This window comes from Aulonocara sp. 'chitande type north' Nkhata Bay, linkage group LG13 (assembly GCF_057382095.1).
Source record: "Aulonocara sp. 'chitande type north' Nkhata Bay isolate Kocher_YH1m ecotype deep benthic linkage group LG13, A_spYH_male_GT1.1, whole genome shotgun sequence".
In the NCBI taxonomy this organism is placed as follows: domain Eukaryota; kingdom Metazoa; phylum Chordata; class Actinopteri; order Cichliformes; family Cichlidae; genus Aulonocara; species Aulonocara sp. 'chitande type north' Nkhata Bay.
This window is the reverse complement of record NC_141356.1, coordinates 20,188,764-20,208,870: the sequence shown is the minus strand read 5'-3', so window position 1 is coordinate 20,208,870 and position 20,107 is coordinate 20,188,764. Positions and strand designations below refer to the sequence as shown.

Genomic DNA, 20,107 nt, shown 5'->3' with positions numbered 1-20,107 from the left:
CACAACACATAGTGAGAAGTGTATGTGAACACACACAGAGGCGCGCACAAACACACCCTGTGATAATGAATCACAGCAGAATACAGACATGTTTTTCAGCAAATCCAGAACCAGACAGAATCATTAGTCACGAAGGGACAAATGTCTTCTTACTGGTTTTTATTCTTGGTAAACTGACAACTCTTAGCGTGCTCCCAGAGAGAAAAGACACGACTACAAATTCATTTAGTATCAGAACAGTGAGTCACACACAATCACACACTCCTCTGTGTGTTCGTACCTCGATGCGTAGGCTCTGCATCTCCTCGCTCAGTGTGTTTCTCTCCTGCATCAGCTGGTTCTGTTTGGCCAGCAGCTCACACACCTGCTGGGCGCTGCTCTGACAGTGACGGTCCAACTGCTGCAGCCTGCAACGCACACGCACACACACACACACAATATTGACTGAAAGAGTGTGAGAAGAACGTACCCTCCTGGCTAATATAAAACCAAATGTTGTAAATATTGAAAGAGAGCTGGATCCACAAAGAGCTTTTAATATCACCGGACTTTGTTTTGATCAAGCAATCAACAGTGTTTACAGGGATACGAGTGCGGTCTAAGTTTTTCACTGTGAGTGCACATAGGGATGATGCAGTAGCTGAAATGTATCAAAGGACTGGATGCTGGCTAGATGTTTATATAATGACGGCTATTAAAAATTCCTCTTCCAGACAGTTTTTGAAAACTATAAAGTACGTTTAAAAAAAAAAATGCTGACTTGAGGCATCGAGTCGATAAGCTTGGTGCATTAAGAGCTAATTTATATACAGAAGAAGTTTAGTCCAGTAGGCCGCATTATCAACCTATTGATAATTAATGAGGAAGAGTCAACAAAAAACAAACAAAAAACCACTCATCTTATGTGAAACTGGATGAAATCTTATTAAAACACTTATTCAGGGATACATTAGTGACACACTCGACCAAATATTTTTTATAAAATGAGTGACTAGTAACCAAAGGTACCAATTCATGACTCAGCTGGTGTTTCTTATCAACAGAATCAGAGTGAAATAATTAATGAAGTTTCCGTGATGCCCGCAGGCCTCAAACTTTCGTTTTTATCTAACAGCAAACATCGTAACCTGACAGACAGCTCCCTAAAAGTGCAACCACACGTCAAGTCGACACAGCCCGCAACTATTCTGATTGGTCTGTTCAGTACTGCTGATTCCTCCTGTGAATTTAGTACGCAGAAGTCTACATCAGGCCTTACAGGCGTGTCACATTTTCCACCTCGTGGATATGCTGCACTGCAGATGTCTGCAACTGTAAACACTCCTTTGCAGAGACATTACAAGTCAACAGCTCTGCCTGCGGTCTTCAGAGCGATATAGCAGGAATGAGTGCTCGTTATTAACGGAGTATAATCCCTGCATGAGAGACCGAGGGACACCGTGTGCTCACAGGGCAGCAGCTTGTCACTCATACAATCCTTCATCATTTTTGCTGACTTTAATGACTTTATAAGAAAATAAGCTTCACATGGTGTTCAATAAGACTTCAAACTAGTGATGGAGCTCATATACTCCTCAGGACTGTGTTTTCTCAGGTCAAAGATCAAATGAGCCAACGGTAACTTTCCTTTACACTTCTAAACAAAGTGCGTTAGTACAAGAAGTCGCCCCCTGTGGGACACTGAGAGAAGAAGAAAAATGCTGTGACTTCATTTTTAGATTTTCAGACCTATAAGACACATGCATCGTTCCTACTGCTTGCTTTTTCAGGACTTCCAACATAGAGAGTGTTGTAGTATATCACTATATCACTATGTCAAGATCATTACTATGGGCAACATACTGTCATACAGTTGTTTTTTTAAATTTAATGCTTTTTCACTCATAAATGATAATAATGAGAAAATTAACCCATAACTATAGATTGAGTTAGTGCAATAAAGTAAGATTTGATAACATGGGACAAAGTGATCAAAATACATGTTGACCATTCATTTGTTTTAGTCACTGTTTTCATCACTGCAGCGTACCATTAGCATCTCTGGATATTACATCTATCTAACGAGATCATTCAAAAGTAATTATTCTTTAAAAATTACTCGGATTTTCTTGGTTATATCATCAGTCTGTCATCCTGTAGCTGTCAAAAACAGTCAGTCTGGTGAGAAAGTTGTGTGTGTGCGCGTGCGCCGTTCTGAAGTTTTGATCTTTACTACGACATCCCAATTAGTGTGTCCCTCCCTCTGACACAGCCGCTCCTACAGACAATGAACTCTTTCACTGCACACTAGGATTAAACTCAGAGTGTGTGTGTGTGTTCCAGCTGGAGTTCAAGGATGTGTGAGAAATTGTGTGTGTCGAATGTGTGTTTGGGGGTGGTGGATGAATGTGTGTTGAGATATTTCCCACCAGCAGCCCATTATTTCACTCATTCATCCATCCATGCTCCCCTCAAATGCAGTGGTGAACTCATTCATTTACACACACACACACAGATAATGAGAGCGATGTCACAGCACTGGAATGCACATTTACATATTTAACCAGCCATCTATAAAATTATACATATTTCTGTCTTCTATATGAGGAACTTTAGGATAATTTAGAGACTTTTGCACACATAAAACAATGCTTCAAAGTATTAAGTACAATTACTCGAGTACCACAACTTCAGATTACTCATGCTTTACTTATGTATTTTCATTTTTTTTTTATTTACTTCTGCTAGATTTCAAAAGGAAATGTATCATTTAGTCTGATATGTCTATTAAATAAAAATAGCCACTAGTTAATCCTCTATAATATGATGAAATATTAAAGATTAAACCAGTTCTCAATGAATAAAACACTTTTGTGGGAGGATTTATTTATTGTTTTCGTTTCTCTCCTGTGTAGGAACCCGACCTTTAGATTACAAACCACAGACTAGCACCACCTCAAGGAGCATTAGAAGTTATATACTGCTCACATATTGATATGCAGCTAATAAGAATAATCATAAATCCAGTATCTCAAATTCTTAAAATATTATTAAAGACCAGTATAAAAGAGATTTTAAATACAAAAATGTCCAAATTCCAAAAACTGTACACTTGTTTGGAGCTTCTTTACCACAGTTTACTGCTTCAGTGTATGTGGCATGGAGACGATCAGCTTAAAGCACTGCTGAGTGTTCCAGATTGCTCTGACAGTGTCCTCCATCCTTATTTTTGGATGAGGGATTTCTCATCTTCCTCTTGAAAACATCACATAGATTACTTAAGACTTGTGGTATTAAAACTTTATTTACTACTTACTTAGAGGGAGACAGGAGGAAAGATAAAATGGTTAATAAAGTTAAGAAAGTATCTGCTACACTTTTTGAATTTAAAAAACCAACATCGGTCTCTGCAGAGCTTCTCAGAGCTCATAAGCACCCTGTGAGGAATTTTAATTACTCTGATATGAATTATAAGCTAAAATTGTCGCTGTTTCAACAAGTTCATTAGAAAGCAATGATGTGGGGGGATACAGACAAGGAAGAGCGAAGAAGAGGAGGATGAAGAGGGCAGTGGCTCGGGGCAGAGAGAGACAGAGAGGGGGTAGCTGGGAGGGAGACAGATGCCCCTGCCCTGCTGGTCATGTTGGCAGTGGTAGTGCTGGCTGTGTGAGACAGACGGGGGAGGCGAACATCCCAACACTTCACACTGCTCTCCCCACCCACATGGTCCTCACTCTGCTCTGCAGGGTTTAATCCTTTTTTTTTGCCTGTCCTTCTTCATCATCCCTACCTTCCCTCTTTGAGCCTCCTCCTTCTCCTCCATCCTGTCTCAGGGCCCGCTGAGTGGTTTATCCCAGACCTGGAGGCTCTGTCCAGTCCTGGAGGCTGAGGGCGATGACTCCCCTCCCTGCCTGGTGTTCCTCCAGCCGGCTGCCAAGCTGTCCTGACCAACCACCCCCTCACTCCCTCCTCCCACTCTGCTCTACCTCCTACGCCTTCACACAGCACCACAGCAGGACATCGCCACGTCACCCAACAACACAACAAACACACACACAGAAGCAGCCCCACTGCGGTGAGCGAAGACACAAGGTACAAACACAACCAGTGCGGGGATGTCGGCCACACACACACACGCACATATACACACACACAGCGGAGCACCTAAAGGTCAGAAACAGAGCCTGTTGTTCTGAAGCTGTAAATGTTTGATGAGGGAAGTGTTGGGAATGTGTCGACTGAAGGCCTTTAGCTCCACACCACTAAACTAATCTGAGTCACGCTGGGAAAATGCCAGTCCTTATCCATTCATGCCCTCTGATATCGATACATGTAGATGCACCACTCCGAAAATCAAAGAGAATTTACGGGAGATTTTGTGGCGATGACTTGGCCCGCTTTGAAATCCACTCTATAATCCAACAGGGGTTTTACACTTTGTCTGCTAGTCGAGAAAAATGTGACACTGGAGTGAAAATGTATTCATTCATTGATTAAAGCTGGGAGGATATTTCTATGAAATGATCCACAACTTGTTCACAGAGGACATCCTACAACGGTAAACAAAACAAAACCTGACATATCTTAAAAATCCCATTTTATACCAACTTTAACTTAAACTTTATTACCCAAAATAAAATATTTCTAGTCCTACAGAGAGTTCTGTTGTTTGCATTCAGAAGTTTAACTTAATCAAATTTCTTTTTTCCACGCACAAACCACTACTCTTTAAAATCTGTATCTGAAAACTATCCCTCCTCAAAATGTGGATATTCTTTCAAATGTGAGTCTGAATCATTTAAATCCTCTCTTTAAATAAACATTGTGAAATGACAACATACTAAATGTTTAAACTGAGAAAATGTCTTTCTTTTTTAAAGAATGTGTGCTCTCTTTGAGTTTGATCCCTGTGACGTGTTGGATAAAGACTGGAAACGTTATTTAATTGGGAAAAAAAGTGGGAAAAACACCTGTTGGAATATCTTTAAAGTAATTAGGTTAATTGAAAACAGGTTTAGTAGCAAGGCTGGCCTACAAAACACATGCACTTGGAGACTCTATCTTATAAAAAGAATGTAAAAAGTCCGGATGGAGAGGGGAGTCACCATGTTTAAGGTGTAAGGTTTATCTAAAACGATTAAAAAAAATTGGGGGTGTACTACTAAAAGAGTCAGAGATTCTGGAGCAGAATGGGACGAAGTAGGGAGGAGGCCAAAAATCAGGCCTCCAGATAGCACTGCATTTGACAGCCGTGCAGTGGAAATCCGTGCATCGACTCAGGGACGCTTCTAAAAACTAGTCTAAATTAGCATACACTCACCAGCCACTTTAATAGTCCTACCTGTTGACGCAAGTATCTCATCAGCCAATCACATGGCAGCAACTAATTGCATTTAGGCATGTAGATGTGGTCAAGACAACTGCTGAAGTTTAACCCAAGCATCAGAATGGCGAATAAAGTTGATTTAGGTGACTTTGACCGTGGCGTGGTTGTTGGTCTGTATTTCAGAAACAGCTAATCTGCTGGGATTTTCCTCACAAAACCATCTCGACGAGAGGGATCATCCAACATATCAGCACAGAGATCAAAAACCAGCATCGGTGATTGAATGTGAGGCATTAGAGCAGATGGCACACTCAATTAGCACATTTTTGAAGTCGCCATTAATACAGACAAAGTTCTGGAATATTGACATCTTGTTCAGGAAAACTTTCTTATTTTAGCAAGATAACCACACGTATTACAGCAGAGCGGCTTTGCAGTAAAAGAGTCCAGGTGAAAAGAAAATGACCTCCCTGTAGTCCTGAACTGACCCCGGCTGAACTTTTAACTACAGGAACTAATCGTCTCAACTCCCACACACATGCAGTGTTTCTGAAAGAAGAGGTGATGCAACACAGCGGTCAACATATATATGTTTTTATTGCGTTGCTACCCATGAATTCAAAATGAGCTTTTACGTGCTGCATTTTCATTACTTTCAGTTTAAAACAGGCTTTAAATAGTTACATTACATTTTACACTTCCACAAAAGTAACTTTGTAGCTGTTTTTTGTCAACACACTGATCACCCATTCCTAAAGCATAACTGGGTCACTCTGGAGTTAATATATCCAAAACACAATTATTCTGAACAACATGGCAACAGCTGTACAAAATGTAAAATGCCAGCAGGCTTCTACACAACCCCCTGACGTGACGGTAAGTGAGCTAAGCAGGCAGCCAGTAAATCAGTCGGCCAGGTCGTGGCTCGAGATGTTTAAACCGGCTATAGGTTGTAAGCTGAAGGTTTATGTAATGCAGTAAGTGAAGGATTTGACCCCAGCACAGACATAAACAACCACAGACGCAGTTTGTCTGCCCTCAGAGACGCCAACCTCTGACCTTACACAACACACTTTCTCTAATCCACTTCACCTCACCTTGAAACTCCGCCTCCTAGGGGGGATGTGTGTATATGCGTGTGTGTGTGTGATTAAGGTAGCGCTCCTTCCAGCAGCTAAAGCAGCAAATCCAATAACTGGTCTCTATCGACTGGCACACTCATTAATTAGGGCTTAAAACGGCTTAATGCTCAGGCACTGCCCTACACTGAACACCCCCCCCCCAAACACACACACACACACACACTGCTGGCTTGCTGGCTCAGTTCTGCACACTGCTTGGAATGGGTTTGGTTAGAAGGAAGCTTGGATTCACTGACCGACTGATGGGAGGACAGATAAACGGATGTTTGGGTGAAGGGGATCTGCAGCCGGTGAAAAACGAGGGCTGACAGTTTGTGGTGTCAGGTGAGGTGTCGGACTGAGCGGTGGTGGGGGCGAAGAGAAACCGAGGCTCACCATCCCCTGCTGCCTGCTGATGGCCGGGCTGGCAGCTCAGTGACCGGGGTTAGAGAAGGAGAAGCTTCCCCGCTGACCTGGTAAAAGGACACCACCTGCTGGATCCAGCGCTTCACTGACACACACACACAACGCACACATCTACACTGAAATAATTCCCCTAAAATACCTGAAAATAGCTTCCAGAGCAGTCCTGGTACTAAGTGTGTATTCTGCTCTCCAGCAGACATGACAGAAGCAAGTTTTGCTGGGAGGCAGTTTGCAGTAATTTCCCCTGACAGCCCAATAATCAAACTCTGCTCACAATCTGCACCTCAAACCACAGCACTCTCTATTGACTGCTGCTAGTAAGGAGATTAATTACAACACACAAACACAGACACAGCTACCTCTCTCTGGTATACATCAGTCGTAGCCCACAGCTAGTGTCTAAACTCTGTTCTGTGTGTACGTGTTTGTCTGTGTTTGCATATTTATTTACAGGTGGGAGCATATGTCCTAAAGGCATGGTCCAAAGGGAAAGTGCTAACGTCACGTTAGAAAAACAGAGACACTGTAATAGATACAGAAGATCTGGAAGCGGCGTTCAGGTCTGTCACTCAGCAGCCCCTTATGAATGTGTGTGTGTTCCTATCACTAAACAAATCAGCCAGTGGAGCGTGCCACTTTAAGAAAATATTTATCGCACAGTGCATAGATTATCAAAATTACTCGAAAACAAACCACAGAGTAAACTGACGCTATCCTGCATAAACTGGGTTGTGAGATCAGGTATTTTACTTTTTTTTTTTTTTTTTTAATAAGAGTAAAAAAAAGGAAAATCTGTCAGCGATGGCGAACGTGGGCTGTAATTAAAGAGTACATTTCAAAAATCTGCAAACCAGAGAGATAAAAAACACATGCTCAAACATCACAAAAAACTAAAGAATTGGACTCAATGTTGCAAAAAATTAAATCTAAAGACAATGAAAGATCTCTGAACCTACGTGTGTGCGTGTGTGTGTGTGTCTGTGTGCGCAGCAGGCAGGGAGCCTAGGGGGGTGAAGAACGCAGGCAGACGGCCTTGGTTTGCCTGGTTACAACAACACTGCCAGGGGCATGAAGGCTGCAGCTGCCATACACACACACAAACACACACGCACAACACAAAACCATATTTCGCCCAACCCCAGGCTTGCCCACCATCACCACCCTCACACCCCAGCGCTCCCGCTAAATCTTGGCTGGCACAAAACCGCACTCGAGAATATGTGCGTGTGCCTGAAGGCCATGCCCCTCGTCCTCTTCCACCAACCTGTCACGCCAGTTGTTGCTCTCGCTAACATGTGCATTTGACATGGGAACGCCATCGCTGACGCTGCGGGGTTTTGATCGGGATGAGCCCGACGTGCATTCCCTCACTGTCTTTTGATTTTCTTTGCTTTTTGTTTACGGCCACCTGGCAATTTCCAGAGACTTTATTCTGTAAAGGCACAGCGGATTTCACATGTGAGCGTCACGCTTGATTTCCAGATCCACGACACAGAAGATCACTATCCCCTGAATAAACAGATAAAGAAATTACATATACTGGATATTAAAGAAGTATATTGTTTATGGGCAATTTCTAAAGCAGGATATAGTTGATATTTTTCTGTAATTTAGAATTGAAGAAATCCTAACAATCAAATCATTTGCAAAATCCTCTAAGTTCCAGTAATCTTTAAATATGTACATTCTAACTGGAGCGGCTTTGGTGCACCGCATTTCTGTCAAATTGTGAAGACAGAAATGGCGATTAAACAAATGTCGGGTGAATTGGCATCTAATCATCAAACTAAAAAAAATATCATCTGTGAAGCAGCCTCTGTTAAAACTGCTCTTTTCCTCCATTAGTTTCCAGCTCACAGCTGTTCCCCTGCAGTGCTGAGCACAGTGTGAAGATCAGGAGGGGAAGGAAAAAAAAAAGTGTCTTAGATGTTACTAGCCCGCCAGATGTTCCATGAACAGTCACATGAAAGTTGCAACTCATCTGTCGCAGTCCTGCAAAACCAATATTCAGCACTTATTAAAGGAACAACATACACGAGGCAGCGATCCTATAGCTGTTCAGTTTTAATTCCTTTTACTTTGAGCACTGCACTGTGTACACATTTATATTCATGCACGCTGAATAACAGCGTGAATATAATAACCTAAAGTCTGTCAGGCCAGCTTCTTCTGAGAGCACGGCATGAAGTGAAAAATACTTTTCAGCATGTGATCACCAACATTAAATAATACTTTTCTTAAAAATGTTTCTTTTTTGTTGATTGAAATTTTTAATTTGGCTTCTCTTGTGTTTGTTACTACAAAGTCATGTTAACTAATCATGCTTTTATTGTGAAATCTTTATTTAACAGGTGCAAGAAAATGATTTTTACTGACATTTTTGTTTGAAAAAATGCATGCTTAAACCTTTATATGAGATTTAAAAACACTAAAACAGCATTTATATTATTACTGTTTTTTTTTTTTTTTAATTTTCAAATACAATTACTTGATATTACTGCTACATTTACATTGCATGCTGTGGTACTTTACAGTTTTTAGCTTTACATTAAAGTGAACATAAAGTTGAGAGTAAAAGAAATTAAACATCATGTCTGCTTCTTGCGCTGATTGCAACAAAAACCATAAATATCCAGCTTACATAAGTATTAAGTTATTATCAGTAAAATAAAATTTGAAAAGTGCTGTGCAAAAAATCTTAATTGCAGATTCTAAAGTGGGGCTAGTATTAGGCCGTCAGCTGTGCTGTACCCAATAAAACATCTGTAACAGACAAACTTGGCAAATCTGTCTTTTTTCGTCTTAAGACCTCCCAGTGCCATCACCTTCCGTATGATGTAATTTCATATTTTTAATATCAATTATTTTCCTTGATCATTTCAGGTGCTTTTTCTTTCATTCCCGTAAAGCGTCCCAGACAGCAGTTCACCAGCGTAAAATGAAAGGCTCCTGGCCAGTATTTATAATTAAAAATAAAATCTGGAAAGAGTTTAGGAAGGGATGTTAGAAATATATTCACGATCTGACGAAGCTGTAAACAGCTCTGAACGGGCACAGAAGTCGTCTCTGCTTTCATTTCTGCATTAACAGAGGTGTCGGTGCTGCTGCAGGCTGGGAAATCATCTATTTAACGTCAGAGTTGTTTGCTGCCGTGAGGCCTCCTGACTGTTTTAGGCCGTGTGTTTGAGCTTTTGCTTTGCTGGCATTAAAGTGTTTCTGCTGATGTTACTTTTAACATTTTTTCTAAAGAAGGGGCAGGTGCTTCTGCTCGAGTTTTCTACTTGTAGTTTTATGAAGTAGTGTTAGAGTCACTGACTGGGGCTTGAGATGTGACGCTTTGCACAGTTAACGCTCCAGCTTGCAAGCCTCTGGCTACAGCCTGACATCTGAGCTGCAAATCTGTGCGTCTGTGTGTGTGTGTGACAGAGCTGTAAAGCCACCGTTTGACAATGCTCTTTCAGCAGGCCGCCCTGCAGTCGCTCCCGGCTTCGGGAGCCAGCTGGGCCATGCGGAGACAGAAACGATGAGAAAAGAAGAAGAGGAAGATGAAGGAGGAGGGAGACGACTGATCAGCGCCACCCAGAGGTAAGAACGCAAGTATGAGTGAGGAACGAAATGGAGGTAGTGTCTTAAAACGGTTAATACTTCCTCGTGTTTGCTTTTGTAAATATTTAAAATTTTAATTAAATATTTGAAATGTTTGGAAAGTAGCTGCTAACAAACCACATTCTGACTACCCAACTACCTACCTGTGATCAGTGCTTTATGATAAAAACCTGAAAGGCAAGGGGCTGCTGTTATGTGAAAAATAAAAATCCATTTTTAAAAAAATCTGTGAAGAAACAGCTATGTGTGATCAGTAAAAAAAAAGAAAAAAAAGAAACGCATGTGAAATGTAAGGAGGTGATGTTAATATTAGCGCTCTGTGGAAGATGAATACGAGGCGTTAACGTCACTGAACCTCACACTGGGCCTTCTTTGTCTTTATCCTCACTTTCTCCACATCTCACTCTTTTTATCGTCCCCCTGTTTCTCTGTACCTCATAGATCACACACATAGTGGCAACTCATCACACACAGATGCACGCACACACAAATATCTGTGTGTGTGTGTGTGTGTGTACGCGCGAAGACACAGATGAGACAAATGAAAGCTGTCCTGTTTTCTTCTGCCCAGCCTCTGCCAACTTCATTTGCAAATGAAAAGTTTTGCGACGAGCGTCCTTTTGCTTCTGGGGCGGCATGGCAGCACACTGTGTGTTTGGGAGCGGGGGGATGAGGAGAGACGAGGGTTTGACAGAGGGTGTGTGTATGTGTGTGGCATGAGCCCAGATGAAGCAGCCCTCGCCTGAGGCTCGCTGTCCGCCCGCGGTAGCAGCAAGCCTGTTCCCTCTTCCCTGGCCCGCCGCGACCATTTGTTCCATTAACCAATCTCCTGGAGCCTCTGGTGCAAACGCACACGCTCATACACATGCATGCACTCACACACACATCCACAGGCATACATACTTCAACAACTGCTTGCACAGCTCATGCCACACATGGCCCTCCATCCTCCGCTCCATCCCTCCCTCCCTCTTCTGCTCTCCTCCAGACGCAAGCACCATCTTTCTCCGTGGAGGCCATATGGCCCAGTGAAGCCTGTGGATCTACAGACACATCTGCGTATATGTTGCTACTCTTCTTAAAGGACTGCACAGTGAGCTGCGCTCGTACACCTCTACAGCACTCGCGCACCGAGGCCTGACAAACACACTCCGCTGTCACGATGCGTGGTTAAGCAAGCGTTGGTGTTGTGCTGGTCCGTCGTACATGTGCGCGAGAGTCTATGTGTGTGACCTAAGTGTGTGCATGCGTAGTGATAATTGGTAAAACAGCCTGCCAACAGCTGTGGGGTGAGAAAAGGTTGCGTGGTGTTTAGTACGGAAAGCAGAGGGGAGGAGGAGAAGAGAGGAGAGGAGAAAAGTTGGAGCAGGAAAGGAAAGTAAAGTGAAAAGAGATAAGAAGAAGAGAAGGGGGAGGTAAGAGGAGACGGAGGGCAGAAGAGCCACAGCTGAAAAAATAATTAATATGAATAGAAAACTGAAGAAGTTACAGTTTAAAGTCACATTTCCCAAAAAACATTACTCTGTTAGAAAAAGGTTATTTCATATATAGAGAGATCGACAGATATGTTTTCCTTTTTCTTGTTAAAGCTGCATTATTAAGAGAAATTTCCAACTAAAATGGACTAAAGTGGATTAAAGTTTCAGGGCCAGCTGTACATGTACTCATGCAGCGTTTTCAGATTTTAATAATATCTTTGCTTTAAAAGAAATGCTCGTTTTTATTTATGTATTGATTTTAAATATTTTGGAATAACTAAGAAATGCATGATTTGCACTGAGAGTTTAATGTTTCTATTAACTAATTCATCTGCACTGCAAAATGTTCACTTTTGTCACAGTTATAGCAAAATCTTTTTTCTTCCGTTTATGCTTGTATTAAGTTGTTTTCACATAATACAAACTCACAAACATCACCTGCCCACTGACAAATGATCGGCTGTCATGAGTTAATAAAGGCTGATTTGTTGTTTGTATTTTTCGGACACAAAAGCATCTGAAAATGATCAAATACCAAAAATGTTAAATAAAATATTCTTGAAAACTAAAAAAACCCAACTATTTAAACCTAAAATCCCAAACTACATTATACACTAAACTAAATCAAAATGTTTTTAAAAAAGGCTGGTAAAAATGCTAATAATCGCAGAGGCTTTAAATTCAACATTTGCATCTATGCATCTTCTCTAACTCGCTGCTGTCCTGCTCCATCTCTCCACCCTCCGCTCCATTCCTTCATTTCCAAGCAGAAAAAAGGAAAAAGAAGAAAGAAAAAAAAGCAACAACACAGAAATAGTAAAATAAATAATTAAATGGTGCAGCAAAACATTGTGTGCTAAAACCCCTGTGTAGTTTGGCAATCAGCTTGCCCATGTAAAAATAAATCAAGCTGATTTTCCAAATGTTTTGTGCGTGGTGCGCTGTTGCCGCTCTTCGCAGCACAGATTGCAGGCCGATGGAGAGGCTGTGGGGAGGGGCGGGGCGCTGGATATTGAACCCACTTACACCAGCTTGTTAACACGTACACCTTAACCCCCGAGCGGCACGGCGGGGCGCCCACCGAACACTCGGGGCCTGTGGGGACCAGCGAACATATACCCGACATATAGACGTGCAAGCACACCGAAGATCACGACAACAAGTACAAGAAAAGAACTGATGACGTACTGGCTTAAACGCGCACAAACAAAACTGCATGCACACACACTCGGAAGCCACATCTCAAAGTTCGCGCCTGTCGCTAAACTTCCCAAACTCCAACAAATATTATTCTCTTATACTCTTATGATATACATTCTATAATGTTTACCTCAAAAAGAAGCACATATAGAGATAAAAAAACAAGTTGTATCAGCATTGTGTATCATAAATGTTAATCACACCTCTCTACCTCATCTCTATGTTGCACCTTTTTAAAAAAAAAAAAAAAAAAAGGCAGCTAAATGCCAAACCTACTCGTCAAACCAGTATAAACACACTCTCAAACAAACACACCTTCTACCGGCTGAAAAATAAAAACGCGGTCAGCCGGCTTAACAGTCGCTCCTGAAGTGACCTCTTGTAGGACTGAACTTGAGAGATTTTTAAATATCAGGAGGATTCATCAACAAACTAAGTGTCAAAGCAGAAAATAAAACTCAGTAAATGCCAAGAGTGATTATCGTGGTTCAGTTGGGAGAAGAGAGAAGTTAGGTGCCAACTTCCCAGCCAATCCACTTTTGGCAGCCACATTCCTGCTCTGCTAAACCTCCTGAGAACATGCAATAGCAACCAACACACACACGCACACACACATACACAAAATACCGCAGCAACATATGCACAGAAACGTACAGAATATTCATACTTCACACTCCTTGTCAACTTAAATAGCTTTTCTTTCTCTAAACCACACAAAGAGTCACACAGAACCAGGAGACAGCTGTGACTTGGTAAACTTTGTTTTTTTGGCAGCGTGTGACTATCGACAGGTTAACACCGGTGGGAGGTAGACAATATGTAGTGTCATGGATGGAGCAGGAGAAAAGGGTGAGCGTGATTGCAAGTGTGTGTGTGTGTTAAGAGGAAAAGTGGGGGGCACTGGGGTAGAGATCCTGCAGAGTGGGGCAACAACACCCACACACCCTCTCCCACATTGGCAGAGCCAAGCTGTATGCCAGGCGCCCCGTGGAGACGCACGCCAACTGGGCTCCGCACTTAAGGAGGAAGAGACCCCCGCATCATGCATACACATGTACAGATACTGTAGCATAAGCCAAAGATGGAGGCACTTTTAGCTGCAGCTTTCATAAGTAAAGAAACCCAACAAATCTTCATACAAATACAAATACTCAACTATTACACTATCAGATTTATTTTCTCTTAACTGACTCCTCAGTTCATCAGCTCACTCTGATCAGCTTCGTTCTTTTCTTAAAATGCACACTGCCATGTTTTTTTTTGACTTGAAGACTATTTATGGTTTCTAAATTCCTCCAAATCTCACTTTACTGTTCACTGCAGTGTAATTAAGAGTCTATTAGAGTGTGACAAGCGCACGGGAGCATCGTGTGTCAGCTCCCGCTGACAAGAGATCAACTTACCGCTGCTTATTATAGGTTTTAGTCACTGCCGAGACGCACAACTTCTCACGAATTACCCACTTGTTAACTTCATAACTCATCTGAGCCACAGAGGTGTGAAGAAGCACAGCTGTAAACGAGCAATTTGATAAACGAGTACCTAACGTCCTCGTTTTAAGACTTTTTTCCCTTTAACATGTGTCCATTATCTGTGTTGAGCTGTGAGAGACTTGCGTGTGAACGGGGCGAACAGTCGCAACCACGTAGTTATACCGCTATAACTACTTTACTTTCCTCCTGTCTGTTATGTAAGAGAAAAGTTTCTGATCAGAAACTCTTGGTGTGTGCAGCCTCAGTACAGACAGCAGGAGAATAAAGCGCTGACACAAAAAACACTATGTCAACAAAAAATTAAAACAATTCTTATATAAAAATAAACATCAGATGTGCAGAAGATTCACTGGTGAGGGGACAGAATGTGAAGAAAACTGTGCTTCCTTTTTTAAAAGGCTCGCTTCCATCGCTGCAGAAATGTAAAGAAATGAACATTTAAACACTCGTGATTTAAACACTAGTGATTTCTATGTAATGTCACTGATGTTTACGGGACTCTTTCAATCAGATAAAATTCTTGACGGGGAGTTTACAAGACCAATGAACAAATTAAACAACCCCAAAAAGATGTCAGAAGATGTTTTGCCCTCTGCTGCACGGACAGTATGTGTAGCTGTGTAGTTATGTGTGTTATGCGCCCACCTGTCCTTCATGCGCTGGTGCATGCGACCGTGCTGGACACACTGTTCTTCCATATCCGAGCAGCGAGCTCTCAGATTCTTCACCGTTTCCTCCAAGTGTTGTTTCTCCAATGCCAGCTGTTCCAGCTCACTTCTGCATACACACACACATACACAGCTGCTATATTCACACTACCAACGTACGAAGCATTATACAACCAACAAACTGAATTCATCATCCACTTTTTTTTCTTTAATATATGACTTTTTAGTAAAGTATATCTGCGTAGTCCCAGAGAATGAAACAGCAGAGATAGCAGCAGAGTCTTTGTCAGTGTGTGCGCACATCTTACGAGAACGTATGTGTCATCAAATAAATGGCAGCGAGGTAGCTCAGTGGTTAGCATTGTTGCCTCACAACAGAGCTCACGCACCTGAGTACTTTTCTCTGGTGTCCAAAAACAGGCTAGGTTCATGATGCCTATGTTGATCCAGGAAATAGAAGTCTCAAAAGGCAAAACAACAAATAAATAGTGACTTCATTTACTCTTCGGCTAATTTGGCAAACATGCCTGTTTTAAGATCACCATTTTCCACTCTGCCTACCTAACATCAACAGTAGAGGTAACAGCAGGAAATGCAGGGATAAAAATAGAGGTAACGGGCTGCATGTCCAGACGTAGTGAGTGTCACTTTCACAACATTACATTGGCCAATCTGCAGCAGCACACTCGATAAAAGGTGCAGAGTCAGCAGGACTACCAAAAACAGATGATCATTTTTCTTTTCCATCTTCCTGCAACTGTCTCACTGTAACCTCACTTCGCCCGAGTGAGGCAGTCCAGCAGGACTTTAACCGCTACGTTGGGCTTAGACTCCAGGAACTCAAACAGCCCGAGGCACCAAACACACCACCACGCTGCTGCTAAACTACATAACGCACACATCCAGAAGATGTACACAATGAGCCTTCAGGCCAGTGTGTCTGCATGACTCTGTACCTACAAAAACTCTATACGTGTACCTGGTACTCACGTCCTTCCAAACAAACAAAATACACAGTGTACTTTGGTGTGTGTGTTGTGTGCATGTGTCCTGTGGTTGCTGAGGCCAGTGCGGTCTGGCAGGGCCAGATTGGAGGCTGTCATGTGACTAATGTGCAGCACAGCTCCAACAGCTGACAGGACACTGAGCCCAGGGTCACTGTCATACACACACACCCAGAAGACAATCACACACAGACACACACGCATTCAGCCCAGATGGAGAGCTGGGCAGGCCTGCTGTGACTACTGTAGCATCAGGTTAACAAGAAAACAGGTCAGACTGGAAAGCAGTATGTAGTATGTTGACGTGCTCTGTTCAAACAGCCTGGATAGATGATGCTTTGTGAAATGATGACATGGATGTCCAGCAGATAGAGGGAATAAACAACAGAGTGGCAGAGCAAACAACTGTTTCATGTAGAGAGAAAAAAGCCACTGAGCTAGGAAGCAAACGGCAAATTTAAAAAAAATCGAGGCATAACTGAGCGAATAAATGTTCAAACACAGAGGAAACACTCACCTGCTTTTTTCAGCCAGCTCTTCCAGTTTGGTCCCCAGGTTGCAGCACTCCTCCTTCAGCCTCCCAATGAGGGAATTCTGGGAACTCAGGAGACCATCCAACTCTCCAACTGTAATCAATGATGGGAAAGCTGGCAGTCACTTTAGGTTTAACCACCACAGGTGACCTTCCTCCAGAACAGGTGAAAGTCCTCACCTACCTACCTTTCTCTTGAAAAATTAAATGTTATTTATTTTGGATGCAAACATAGTTTAATGCCATCAGTGATTCTGTAGCTGACTGGCTTTAATGATGATATCAACACGTGCCAGCTAAACACAGAGAAGAATTAGACACCTTTTTCTGAATGATAAATTACACATATGTTATAGAGATACAGATGTGTATTCAGGTCCTTTCAAAATAAATCTCCAATCTGACCAAAACAAAACTGAGCCTAACTAGACCATTTCCAATCTAATACTTAAACACAACTGAATAAGTTGCTCTGACAGTGTAGCAGCTGTTGTTTACCTAACAGCGGTTACACTCCCTTTAATTAACTGCTGCTATATGTAAAAAGGACAATCTCAGTAACAAGGACATGATGGTTACATTTTTAAGCTGTGGAGCCAAATCAAAAAAATTGACAGCATAATAAATGTTTTATGCGTATGCAGGTTTTAAACACAAGGAACAGCGAGGGGCTTAATTTGAAGATTGTATCTGTCAGTTTCACCTCTGAGAACATAAAATACTAAAGGTCAAAAAAAAGATTTGGGCGACTAGTTTTCACAGGTGAGGACGATATCTTAATGTCGTAATCATTAAGCTATCATCCAAGTATGTTTTTACTATAATGCCACAGCTCATAAAACTGAGCATGAGGAGAACATGAGGAGAGTAAAGCATCCATCCTTCAGTGGAATAAATTCAAGTACACCTGCATGCCCGCCTCAATATTATTGATATAATTAACAGACAGAGATCTGATTCCCAATCTGGAGAAATTATTGAAAGACATTTACAGAACCCTATAAAAGGCCTCCATATTTTGGAAAACCCTGAGATGCCCCTTTTATTCTAATTAGCAGTTTTGCATGCTCATGTCATTAAAAGTACAAAGGAAAACATAAAGAAGATTAAAATTATAATTAAATAAGTAAAAAAAAATGTGGGTCAGGGCCAGGGCTGTTCGATATAACGATATATATCGGATGACGATATAAAAACGTCTATCGTTTCATTTTATGCTATCGTTTGTTTCGTGGTGTCGCAAAATAAACTGTTTACAGCAATATTTTTTCATCCTTTTGATGGTCACTGTAGTGGCTATATTAATTAATGGCTATATCTTCTTTCTCTACGGACGGACAAGCGCCTGTTTTATGCGTTGTCATTAGCAACAACGACGGTAACACAATCCCGTGTCCGCTTGTTTATGTTTCACGTAAACCTTTCACAATAAAGCTCAAGATCCTGTTGAGACTTTTCAAAATAAACTGAATCACGTGAAAGAGCAGATTATTTACGGATGAGAATTAAAAAAGAGCCGCCAGGTGCTAAAAAATAAACCTTAGACTCCCTTAGACTCAAACGTTAGAACAGGCTTTTCCCCGCAGCACGCCGCGTAATAAATACTCACAAAGAAAACGGCGGCCTTTACAACTTATGTCTAAAAATGTATAGTTTCATGCATCGGTTAAAACACTCGACTTCAGGTACATGACGCGCAGCTGGAAACACTTCCCGCAAGTTGAGCTGCCCGAGATTCACAGAATTAATGTTACATTTTTGTGATTTATATCGTTATCGGACGATAGAATTCTTATATCGGGATATGAGATTTTGTTCATATCGCACAGCCCTAGTCAGGGCCAATAATATCAACAAAAAAAGATTCGAAGTGAGCTGTACTAAAGGACTCTGCACTAGAGGATGGTCACTGTGACTTGTAAACTGGAGTCATCATGTGAGATCTCATCATGTTTTAGAAAGAAAAATCAATGTTTAAATGGTGTGTCTATATGTGCTACTTGGTTCCTGTGCAGAATAAAAATTACACCGCGACTGACTAAATAAAATACAATAAACGAAACATATGTTGTTATGAAAAGTTAGTTAAAAGACATTTCCCAACTTCTGTGGGCACATAAAAAACCCCAAGTGGCCTCACGTCAGAGGATAACGTCTACCTTATGGACAGCACAGAACAATGAAACTAAAGTCACATATAGGTACATATGTCTCTTTGAATCTGCAAAAAATGCTTTAGTCAACAATCCTATTAAAATAAAAACTGTTCAATCGACACAAATAAATGTACAGGAAAAAAAAGCAGCCATGCACAGAAGAGAGAATTTAAATATAAAGTGAGAAGGGTAAAACAAGGTGGAGAAAAAGAGCGGATAGTTGTTTGAAAGCGCTTTCTTTCTCCTTTCCACCCTTCCTGCCACCTCCTCATCCGCTCATGGGGGCCTCTTTCTGAACAATCCAACACTGGGCTTTCATCGTTCCTTTGAAATGGTCCACGTTCAGCTCTCCAGCATATGTCTGCTCTTTTAAAATAACAATGGCTGCCGGTTGGATTGAGGGAATGATCCACCTGCTCCGGCATTCTGTTACAGTCGACCAAAAACCAAAAAACACCAAGGACTCGCAGTCTTTGAAAAGTAACTCAGACTTTTTTCCTTTTCATACAGCAAATATTGTGGAGAAAATAAAGATCTCTGCAGACAGAAACTGGACTCTCCCCTTTAGACATCTTCGCTCTCTCCGAGCTACAGATTAGCTATTAAAACGGAAAGTTATACAAGTCTTGATTGGGAGAAATTTAAAGGGTAATGCTTAGGATGATGAGCACCTCATCCATTGACCGTGACTCCAAAGGAACCTCTAACCTATTTTATTCCACTGTCCACAGCCGCCTTCTTCAAATCACTACCACAGACAATGTAAGTCGAGCAGAAATTGGATGCTACTGAGCATTAAACTATTAAACTAAACTACACAAACTCACAGCCGTGCACACACACATACACTCTACAAAGTTTGGTCAGTGCTGGAAAAGTTGTATGAAGAATGCTAATTAGCTGAACAGGCTTTGAATGCGTCTGGCCATGCGTAGGCCAAAAAGAACCCTGGGACACAGAAACACAGCAGAACTGGCACTGGAAACAAACAGAGGAAAAATGAGGGAGGGAGGGATGGAGGGAAGAAGCGTGGCAGGGAGGGAGGGACAGAGAGAAACAAATATCTGATATCATCTAGAGGCTGCTCTGTACACATTTACTCAAAAAAGAAACATGAA

The 20,107-nt window shown here is 41.7% G+C and overlaps 2 protein-coding genes across 3 annotated transcripts in view; one reads left to right on the top strand and one right to left on the bottom strand.

Moving 5' to 3' along the window:
- akt3a (AKT serine/threonine kinase 3a) overlaps nt 1-5,601 on the top strand; it is a 61,395-nt gene extending 55,794 nt beyond the window's left edge. Inside the window, exons 16-17 of the transcript XR_015124426.1 lie at nt 3,813-4,071; nt 5,489-5,601. The gene's annotated coding sequence lies outside the window, so the exon portion shown is untranslated. The remainder of the gene's footprint in view (nt 1-3,812; nt 4,072-5,488) is intronic.
- sdccag8 (SHH signaling and ciliogenesis regulator sdccag8) overlaps nt 1-20,107 on the bottom strand; it is a 51,603-nt gene that overhangs the window by 1,927 nt on the left and 29,569 nt on the right. For both annotated transcript variants that reach the window (XM_086259088.1, XM_086259089.1), the window contains exons 15-17: nt 16,819-16,927; nt 15,275-15,406; nt 281-407 (exon numbers count right to left, since the gene is read on the bottom strand). In XM_086259088.1, coding sequence (XP_086115214.1) covers nt 281-407; nt 15,275-15,406; nt 16,819-16,927 — 368 coding nt within the window. The remainder of the gene's footprint in view (nt 1-280; nt 408-15,274; nt 15,407-16,818; nt 16,928-20,107) is intronic.